The following is an 11872-nucleotide window of genomic DNA, read 5'->3' on the forward strand; positions in this document are numbered from 1 at the left end:
TTACACTAATTTATTTTTTAAATAATTGGATAAATTTTATTAATTTTTTTCATTCATTATTTTATCATTAATATTTTAAACTTATCATTTTTGTGCTGATATCCCTGTAATTGATGGTTGTAGTCAACAACCATAAATCACAAACATACCGAAACAGAAAAAAAAATTAACTTCTAATTAAATACAAATTAGTTTTTTTTAATAATTTTCAATTAATTATAATAATACTAATTAACTAAATTAAATAATATTCATTACAATTCTTATTATGTTGACATAACATATAACAAAAAAATAAATTAAAACTACTTTAGTTAATAAAATTTAACAAAAGATTTGACAACATAACAGTTTAATATGATTATTTCAAAAATTTTAAAATCCTCCACTCAAAAAATCCAAGAACATTTAGTATAAGATATATATAGATTTTACTGAAAATTTTACCTTGAAGTAAACTTTAAAGAGCTGGCAAGTCACGTATAATGCTCCAACACGTAAAGAGCTGCAGAAGAACACCATATTGACTCAATAACAGTGGCATTTTAAGAATACAATGTTAGTTTCCATATAATGATTAATGTACTTGATCATTATCATAGACAAAAAAATTTCATGTATTTACTTAATTCTTGGTTTTGATTAGTTTTAGAGTCAACATAATCACAAGATAAACATACAGCAAGGACACCAAAGACTTTCATAAAGAAAGAATCAGCTGCCCTCAGTTTCTGTTACGGACATGAGCTCGGCCCAAGGGAGAGGCCCAATACAGTTGGATCAGGAAGCATTACAGAGACAAGTGCAAGGGTGGATAGAAGAGGAGGCCCAAAGCAATAAGACAGTGGGTGATAGCCAAGTCGCAGGAACCAGTTCTGGGAAGGAAGCCATTTCGCACAAACCAGAAGGAGAAGCTGATGCGTGTGGGAAGAGGGTGCGCGTGAGACTGGGTTGGCTGAAGGAGTTTGTTAAGCTGGAGAGGAGCTGAAGGAATTACTCACTGATTCCCAAATTCTGTTACTCATTTTATTTTAGCCAATTTTATGTGGAATTTTTCTTAGTTCATATAAATAGCTGGATGTAAAACAATGGGTTTTTATGCAAATAATTATCTGGCTGAGAGGCTATTGGAGTTTGGCACTGACTTGAAGAGTGCAATTGCTATCATTGGTGCTTTCATTGTTCTTACTCACTATGAAGAACGAAGAGATTGCTGGGCTGCTTCAGGCGTTGGAGCTGAACTTCAAACAACACTCGGATGCTCAATTCCAGAAATTCTCGGCGTTATTGGACCAACATGTATCGAAGACAAAGGAGCGTTTAGCACAGATGCAAACCCAACTTCTGGTGAATCGGAAGGCCGAGTAAGTGCTGAGAGGGAATCAAGTCGCTCAGGTGGTCGACGCACAGAATTTGTTCCTGAGGAGCGAGAGCTGAATTCGCTACTCAAAACTCTACGAGTGAAGGTGCCACGGTTTGACGGCTCGGATGTGGAAGACTGGGTTTATAAAATCAATAAGTTCTTCGATCTGCACAAAGTGGATGACGGAATGAGATTGGCCATGGTCGCTTTTCATTTAGATGGGGCGCCATCGACTTGGTTTCAATGGATGGAGAAAGGCGGGGCACTAATAGATTGGAATTCGTTTCTCCGAGCATTGCAACAACGCTTTGGGACTTCCATTTATGATGACCCACTGGGAAGGATCTCCAAGCTTACTCAATCGGGCAAAGTAGCCGACTATCGGGCCGAATTTAAGGCATTAATGCCGCGAATCACTGGAGTTTCAGAGGCGATGTTTATGAACTTTTTTATTTGGGGTCTTAAGCTCGAAATAAGACGTGAACTGTTGCTGTCTAAACCAGTGGATTTGGGTGATTCCATGGCTAAGGCACAACTGTTTGAGGATCGGAATGAAGATTTAGGGGGTCGGCGTCGATCGGAAACAACACGGACAGGCTGGTATACTAAACCGATTACATCTCATGCTGCTGCACCTATCAATACAGTTGTTCCTTACAACATGAGTCCACCAGGGTCTTCTTCAGCAAATCCTCCACTGTCCAAAGCAGCTAGTAACCCACCGTTGCCAATTAAGAAGTTATCGCCAGCGGAGCTCAAAGACAGACGGGATAAGGGCCTTTGCTTCACATGTGATGAGAAGTTTAGCCACGACCATAAATGTAAGAATCGGATGCTAATACTCTGTGCCCATGACGACGAAGACAATGAACCTGTTCAGGAACACATGACCAGTGAGCTTGATGAGACGACAGAGGATGAAGTAAGCCTTCACTCACTTTCTAACTCCATGAACCCACGCATTTTTCGGATAATGGCGCAACATGGAACCGAAACATTGGAGGTGTTAATTGATACCGGCAGCAACAATAACTTTATACAAGAAGCATTAGTGGCTCAGTTGAAGTTACCATGGGAGGAGACAAAGCATTTCAAGGTGTATATGGGTAATAGTCACTTTTTATTGTGTTCAAAACTATGCCGAGTAGTGGAGTTGATTTTGCAAGGGCATCGTTTCGTGGTGGATTTGTATGTATTGCCGATTTGCGGGTTGGATATAGTTTTGGGAATGCAGTGGTTGCAAACATTAGGCCCGTGTGTGCACGACCATAAGGCTCTCACAATGGAATTCTCTTGGGAAGGGAGCACGGTCAAACTGGTAGGTTCGACAGAGGTGGCGGCCCACCAATTGTCCTTCACACAGCTTCACGCTTTGTTTCGCGAAGGAGACATCCGAGACTGTTTCAGATTGTCGACTACACTACCAGAACCACAAGAGGAAGTAGCAGTACTTAGTGGGATTGAGGCAGCTTTTCCTCAGGAAGCAGCGGGTCTTTTGTCAGACTTTCGGGATGTTTTTGACGAGCCCAAGCAGTTACCACCACACCGCAGTATAGATCATCGCATTTTTCTCCAACCAGGGACGTTACCCATCAATGTTTGGCCGTATAGATACCCCTATTTTCATAAAGATATCATTGAACAACTGGTCAAGGAAATGTAGGAGTACGGGTTCATAAGGCCGAGTACCAGTCCGTATTCGTCTCCGGTGTTGCTAGTGAAGAAAAAGGATGGCTCATGGAGATTTTGCGTGGATTACCGGGCACTTAACGGCATCACCATCAAAGACCGTTTTCCGATTCCAACCATTGACGAGCTTTTGGACGAGTTGGGTCATGCGAAGGTTTTCTCTAAATTGGACCTGCGCGCTGGGTATCATCAGATAAGAATGGATCAACGGGACATACATAAAAATGCATTTCGTACTCACGAGGGACACTACGAGTTTGTTGTAATGCCGTTCGGACTGACCAACGCTCCTTCCACTTTTCAGGCAGCCATGAACCAACTTTTCAGACCTTATTTGCGCCGCTTTGTTACTGTATTTTTCGATGATATCCTGGTGTACAGTAGTACTTTGGAGGAACACGTGGACCATTTGAAGGCTGTTTTGCAACTCCTACGACATCACCGTTTTTATGCGAAGGCAAGTAAGTGTCATTTTTTTCAGGATACAATTGAATATTTGGGACACATTGTTTCATGGCAGGGAGTTAAAGCCGACCCAGCGAAGACTGCAGCCATGGTCGAGTGGCCCGTACCTCAGACCCTCAAACAATTGCGCGGTTTTCTCGGCCTAACGGGTTACTATCGCAGATTCGTTGCCCATTATGCTACGCTGGCCGCTCCACTCACTAAACTACTAAAAAAAGATAGTTTTCACTGGAATCCACAAGCAGCAGCCGCCTTTGAACAGTTGAAGACAGCAATGACATCCACCTCAGTCCTTCACTTACCAGATTTTTCTAAGACATTTATTGTGGAAACTGATGCTTCTAATGTGGGTATTGGTGGTGTGTTAATGCAGGAGGGTCACCCTTTAGCTTTTTTCAGCAAAAAACTGGGCCCCAAATTTGCAAATGCTTCGGCTTACAGTAAAGAGATGCGGGCAATAGTAGAAGCAGTCCATAAATGGCGTCAATATCTATTGGGTCGTCACTTCATTATTCGAACAGACCATAAGAGCCTCAAAGAGCTGCTTACACAAGTGGTTCAAACACCCGAGCAACAACAATTTTTACACAAACTCATGGGGTTCCAATTCTCTATTGAGTATAAGCGAGGCACACAAAATTCTGCAGCAGATGCACTCTCAAGACAGTCTGCCGAAGCTCACTCATCGCTGCATTTGGCAATAAGTTCGGGGTCCTTTGAATTCCTAGAGGAATTGCGGCAAGAGAACGTGACGTGCCCAGATTTACGCTCCTTACACAACCAGCTGGAACAAGGAGCTTTGGACAGCTCCATATACTCTGCTCGTGATGGGTTAATGTACCACCACAACCGCTTACTACTCAGTAAAAACTCTAATTTGAAGACTCAATTATTGACTGAATTCCACTCATCACTAGTTGGGGGCCATGCTGGCACAGATCGCACGTATATAAGGGTGAGCAAAAAAAATTTCTGGCCAGGTATTCGCAGAGATGTTAAGGTGTTTGTTCGTTCTTGTCTGACTTGCCAAACCATTAAATATTCTCCAACTGCACCTTATGGATTACTACAGCCACTTCCGATTCCAGAGCGTGTTTGGGAGGATTTAGCAAGGGATTTTATAGTGGGATTACCGAATTCGGGTGGAGTGACCAACATTTTAGTTGTTGTTGACAGATTTACAAAATATGCTCACTTTGGAGCCTTGCCGAACCATTATTCAGCGACTAAAGTGGCGGAACTATTTACAAACATGGTGATCAAACTACACGGGCTGCCAAGAACAATTGTATCTGACCGGGACCCAATTTTTACAAGTGCATTTTGGAAGAAGTTATTCGAATTTATGGGGACAACGCTCAAGATGAGTTCGGCTTACCACCCACAAACGGATGGTCAAACGGAAGTCACCAATAGATACTTGGAGCAATATTTGAGAGCGTTCTCAGCCGATCACCCAAAGCAATGGAGCAGGTTTTTATCTTGGGCTGAATATCACTACAATACCAGCCACCATTCAACCATTGGGATGACACCATTTCAAGCTGTCTATGGCCGATCACCACCAACAATACCTGCTTATACCAGAGGAGCAACAACATTACAGGCCGTGGAGGAGGATCTTTTAACCAGAGATGATATTTTACAAAAATTGAAGGCTCACTTACAGCAAGCTCAAATTAGAATGCAGCAACAGGCCAACAAGAAGAGGAAGGATATCGAATTTCAAGTGGGTGACTTGGTTTTAGTCAAGTTGCAACCTTATCGACACTCAACGGTAGCTAAACGACTTAACTCCAAATTGTGTCGCTGCTACTTTGGACCGTTTGCTGTGATAAATCGAGTTGGGCAAGTGGCGTATAAACTAGAGCTACCACCAGACAGCCGTATTCATCCCACATTTCATGTCTCTCTGCTCAAACCTTAATTATTATGGACAACCTGCTCAACAATGTTATCATCTGCCCGAACTGAGTGTAGCTAACAAACCACTCATGTTGCCCATGGCTATCCTAGCTACCCGCAGCATCCAAGGCCCTCATTCAGTGATAAAACAGGTGTTGGTCCAATGGACCTTAAGCTCCCCAGAGGACGCGACTTGGGAGGATTTTTCCACCTTTTGCCAAACTTACAATTTGACCAACCTTGAGGACAAGGTTACTTTCGAAGATGGGGGTATTGTTACGGACATGAGCTCGGCCCAAGGGAGAGGCCCAATACAGTTGGATCAGGAAGCATTACAGAGACAAGTGCAAGGGTGGATAGAAGAGGAGGCCCAAAGCAATAAGACAGTGGGTGATAGCCAAGCCGCAGGAACCAGTTCTGGGAAGGAAGCCATTTCGCACAAACCAGAAGGAGAAGCTGATGCGCGTGGGAAGAGGGTGCGCGTGAGACCGGGTTGGCTGAAGGAGTTTGTTAAGCTGGAGAGGAGCTGAAGGAATTACTCACTGATTCCCAAATTCTGTTACTCATTTTATTTTAGCCAATTTTATGTGGAATTTTTCTTAGTTCATATAAATAGCTGGATGTAAAACAATGGGTTTTTATGCAAAGAATTATCTGGCTGAGAGGCTATTGGAGTTTGGCACTGACTTGAAGAGTGCAATTGCTATCAGTTTCTCAACAGATTTTCCACTTGAGCCCAATTCCCTATCAGCCTATATAAATATATACTTTTAAAAAAAAGTATATTACTTTGTTCTTTTCCAAAACCAACCTATCAAGACCCTACATTATAACATTCTGTATTCAAATATGAATCAAAACTAGTTACCTTGGGAGAGAAATATGTTTTAGGAGACTTTCTTCAGAGCTGATTATATATCTATATATAAAATAAAGCAGAAAAAATTAAACATATGCATAAATATACACATATTCTCCTTTCGATTTACATAAATGTATTGTACATTAGAAAATCAAAACATATATTAGATAAACACATAATATATATATATATATATTTACCTTGTTTGAACAGTGCACTGAGATTAATACTCCGATTTATTTGAAATGGAGAGCCGAACTGAGTGAGCCTAGAAATCATATATACTCCGGCGTGAGGGTGGTGGTGGTGCTCGGACAGAGAGAGAGAGGAGAAATGAGAGGGAGGGACGAAACGATGTCCCAAATTTTCAATATGTAACGTTATTATCGGCGCGTACCCGCCAGTATTAATATTACCCCGCTGATAATAAACTATTAGCGGCGGGATCCGCCGCTATTAATATAACCCGCTGCTAATATTATTAGTGGCAGATAGTCCGCTGCTAATTATGAAAAATATTCGCAGCTAATAAATTTGAAACTGCACACCTTTTCATTTGATTTTGCTAATATTTTTTTTGTCCAATTTCTATATTTGTTTCTCTTATTTGATTTATGAATGTTCAATTTCTATATTTGTTTCTTTAATTTGATTTCTGAATTCGATTGTGAATCCAATTTATCTTGGCTTGGTGTTATTTTATATATATATATAAATATTATACTATGGTTATGATTTAAGTTTGACAACAACTTATTTGGTTACATGTTTTGTGTACAACTAACTTTATTCGTACTCTATCATGAATGTTAACCTTCTGATCTGTCGTTCATTCAAAGAAAGAGATGGAGAGAAATGTTGCTACTTGCTAGTCATTTAATCAAGTTGCTATTGCTTAGGAAAAAACTGGAGCTTCCATGATCAAAGGTATGATTCAAATTTTTACATGTCTCTAAATTTAATTGCTCTGTTTTTATTATAATCCCTTAATTCTTGAAATACTCATTGTCTAAAAATTACTTCTGTTATTTACAATAATGTAAAGCTAAAGGATTGTTTGGAAGTATATTCATTTGAAAAATAAATAAAAGAATAACAAAATATATCTGCTATACACCTTATGAAGATTTAGAGTTAGCAACACAAATATTAATTATAAAGGAGCATATACTGGGAAAGAATATGCCTAAGTCCTTGTTATTGAGGATACATATATATCCAATGCAATCCTATATCCTTTTCTACACCACTTGATATAAATTGGGTTGCAGGTAGATTTGCTTGAGTTTAGATCTTTCTAAAATTTAAGTGATAAAAATACTACTTTGAGTATTAATTATGAATTCTTTTGGCTTGTTAGGTATGGGAACTGTCAATTGCACAACAAAGAATGGTGTAGGCGTCATGTAGTGTCTATGGGAGTGCCTGTGGTGGTCACGAAGTCTGCTGTTCTGCATCTTATGGTTGAAGTTTGGGTATTTATTATGGTCATCAATCTATTAATCTAAGTTTTGTATACTTGTACAATGTATTATATATGTAAATTTGTATAGATCTGAGTGTTAGATCTAAGTTTGATTTTTCACATATCTAAAGATCATAAATTTATTGATATATATTGGTGATATTAAGTGTTTTTTTTTTATTTGTGACTTTAGTAATTTTGATATTGGTTCTATTCTATTTATTGCTTGATTTCAATAGTGCGAGGGTATTACTAGTTAATATGAAAAAAATATATAGGTTAATATGACAAAAAAAAAAAAAAAAAGCAAAACACCACAAGTGAGTTGTGCAGAAATCGGTTGTGATGTAGAGCAGCACAGGTTGGTTGGACAACTGACTTAACATGTTGTACACTATAGGTCAGTTAAACAACCGACCTACCATGTAGTACACCATAGGTCGGTTGTACAACTGACCTACCTTGTTGTATACCATAGGTCGATTGTACAATCGAGTTACCATGTTCTACACCATCGGTCGGTTTGGCACCAACCCACCTTCCATGATTTTACATGGTAAGTCATTGCATAGGAAGTAGGTTCTAAACTAGCTTATGAGCATTTACAGGTCGATTTTTAACTGACTTCTCATGTAATTTTTGTAGTAGTGTACATTTTTTTTATCGTATTTGCCTTATTATATCGCTGCAAATGAACAATAAAAAAAATTGAAAATTCATATTAAAAAAAAATAAAAAATATATTTAGTATTCGTAGAAACAATTACGCCATAAATATAAATATTATCACTGCTGCGAATGAACAATTCACACGGCAACTTTTCCCCTGACAATTTCAGTATTTGCAGTGACAATTTCTCCGCAATACTTTAATTGTCGCTTCAAATACCATGTTAAATTAAGCACTTTTTCAATGGAGTTTATTTGCGGCGATGAAGCATCGCTACAAATACTGTCGTTGCAAAATGTTTAGGCTGTCATTTATAGTTTAGGCTGCCATCATCACTTATTAAATTTCAACTACGAAATGTCACATATATTGATGTTGAGCATTTTATGGTGTATTATAATTATTATTTTGTGTGTGCCATTAGTTGTGTTTCTGCATTATTAGTGATGGAAAATAACATAATAATAGTATTTTTGGAAACTTGCTTTAACTTTTTCTTACACGTAAAGAAAAATCAAATTTTTTATTACGAAGTACGTGAAACACGACTATAAAAAAAAAAAAAAAAGAGTGATGAAACATCATTTCATAGAAAGGCCATCTCGCCACACACCATGAGATTGATAATCTATTACACAATTTCACGAACATGATCAACACACTAGTAGTAGTACGTCACGTGACAAAACCAATTAGAGTGAAGAATGTATGTCCACTATGAACTTTACTGTTTAATCACTTTATTAGCCTCTCTATATATATATCTATGTCTATATAAGATGTATGATATATTTATTTATCAAGAATAAATAAATGCTGATATAATAATAATATATATATTTATGCATTTAATTCCGCCTATATATGACGTCCTCGTTGGTATATAACTCCAAGGTGCGCCCGTGAACATGCTGTATCGGTCTAGCATTAGTATCCGAACCCTGCCAAAATTTCAAAAAATATATGCTTAATTAGAATATTTGTACCATGTTTTGCTTTTGTAGGACATCTAAAAAAAATTCTTTGCTCCATATCATATGTACAAACGAATATAATCGCAAATTTAAAATTGGTCTTACAATTTAGGTTTAATATACAGCTTGATTTAAACAAAAAATTGTCAGTATTAATAAACTTACATCGTTGACAGCAACATGGAGCAAGCTCACTTGTCCTCTCGCTACAGTGCGTACCTGAATGTAAGATAATAAGAAATAATCATAAATATATTAAAAAAGATTAAGAGATTAAGATGTCGTTTAGGCACCCAAAGGAGCCATACGACATATATATATAGTATAATATGATTCGTAGTAAATTGAAAGGAGTATTATTAATTACCTCTCTTACAACGAGCCAAATAACATTTTGAGTGCAAGGAGGAACTGTGAGAGAGCCAATGTATTTGTAATATCTTCTGCTTCCAAATTTGATTAGGCTCGGATCAACCACCCCAACACTCCTTTCTTGATATGTTCGATTGGAAATGGCATGCATTAAATGACCCTCCATCTATCAAAATTAATATACAGACTAATTAACAAATGAATACTAATTGCGCTATAACATTACTCAGAAATAAATATATGACAGAGACCACGTATAAAGATCTAACTAATATATTGACTTTTTTTAATATGACTAGTAATAAAATATATAAGAGAATATATTATATATGGATATTTAATTAGTTAATAATTATTACCGATGTTAAAAATGAATCAGCAGCTCCGATCTGATACATAATTCCAATGACAGCGAGTTGTCCAGTTAGGCTTTGGTGAACCAAGTGAAGCTCAAGATCGAACCTCTTGCCATTCATGGTGTGTTCCGAGGGTGAGTGCCAGTGGCTTTGTTGCAAGTAATACCGAGTTCTGTTTAGTTCAACAAATCCAGCTGTGTTCGAAGTCCATTTCAGCTGCACCACATTTATAATAATACTTTTATTATTGGAGTTAATGATTAATAAACAGATATAATAATGGTATAGTTGACTACTTGTGTATATATGTGGGCTCGAAAATGACACCTTGGCTACTCACATCAGTTTCTTCAACCCTTTTTTGTCAGTTATATATTTTGTTATTTTACTTTTAAGAGTAAATATTGTTATAATAGTTATATATAATTGATATATTATATATATATGTGATATTTGTATATTATTTAACTTGATATCTATGTTCCTGGAGTATATTTTTATATATATATATTTGTATATATATATATGTGCTCACCATCATATCATGACCCCTGTTTCGAAGGGTGGCATTGGAAGGTATGTACCTACTCTTAAGCCTCCCTAAAGATGAGACAAGTCTAACTCTCTGGTCTAAAAGCTCGATGGGAGACTGCATTGTCCCATTGCTGCACATTCTCCACTCCGGCCGAATCATTCCCCATCGGGCCGGTCCCCTCATGCTCCATGACTCATACGCAAACTCTCTTGTGTCCTCTGCATATACATTATTACTTATAATTGTCATCATGTGAAAATACATATATAATAAAGAGATGAGAAGAAGATATCACACTCAAATTTTTAAGACTATAATTAGTAAGAAGTAATATGATATTAAAGATTAATTTTAACTCTAAAATTACAAAGAATTGAATTATTTTCACATCATATATTGACACATTTGGTTTGGTTATGCCTCAATAGCATACTTTTAATAAATATATATTTTTTAACTGAAAAAATATTAAGGAAAATAAATAATATATATTTATATAAATTGTACTTACCGACTTCCTGAGATGCAGCTGGACTGAAATGCAGTGCAAGAAAAACGTACAAGAAGCATGACAAGATCACTTTGTTTATAACAAGCTTCTCCATTTTTAAGCTGAATGCTAGCTAGGTTGAGGTGATCTATGAGGCAAGAGATAGTTTGTTTTTGTTTTGAGGGTTAGGTTTATTATAATTTTCTGCTCATATATATATATATTTATATATATATATATATATAGGATATGACTTGAAATGTATAATCACATAAATACCATAGAAAAAGACACGTAATTAAGTTTACAATGACATGCAGTTGTTGATTAGATCCACTTGGCGATTTCATTAGTACATGGTCCAATATTGTAAGTTATTAGATGAGAAATCTCAATCAGAAATTCATTTTGTAAAAGAAAAAGAATGATTTGGAATTTGGAGGATTATTCCACACCATAATTATAATGGCGATTTCCATATTATGTTCATATTGTAATACATATATTTCTCTTTCTCTTTCTTAAGAGTATTGCTAGTGCTATAAAATTGGTGCATTACTACATTTTAGCACATCTTAATAAAATGTGGCTTCAATGGTATTGTAAAAGGTGTACCAAATTTAGCCCATGTTAAAAATTATGTTAAATTTGGAACAAAATATAGCATGAGCCAAATTTAAAACACAATAAATGTTACCTATTTTATTTACCTTTTTTCCACTAATT

At 36.9% G+C, this 11872-nt stretch overlaps 1 protein-coding gene across 1 annotated transcript; it reads right to left on the reverse strand.

Annotated features, from left to right (window-relative positions):
- Window positions 1–8990: 8990 nt before the first annotated feature.
- On the reverse strand, window positions 8991–11346 carry LOC133788603 (alpha carbonic anhydrase 7-like). The gene is made up of 6 exons (XM_062226140.1): window positions 11168–11346; window positions 10657–10874; window positions 10125–10337; window positions 9761–9931; window positions 9559–9612; window positions 8991–9360 (listed from the first exon to the last, which is right to left on the reverse strand). Exons 1-6 carry the CDS (start codon window positions 11259–11261, stop codon window positions 9268–9270), a joined length of 843 nt encoding a protein of 280 aa, XP_062082124.1. The 5' UTR covers window positions 11262–11346; the 3' UTR covers window positions 8991–9267.
- Between the last annotated feature and the right edge of the window lie 526 nt (window positions 11347–11872).

This window comes from Humulus lupulus, chromosome 7 (genome assembly GCF_963169125.1).
Source record: "Humulus lupulus chromosome 7, drHumLupu1.1, whole genome shotgun sequence".
Classification (NCBI taxonomy): Eukaryota; Viridiplantae; Streptophyta; class Magnoliopsida; order Rosales; family Cannabaceae; genus Humulus; species Humulus lupulus.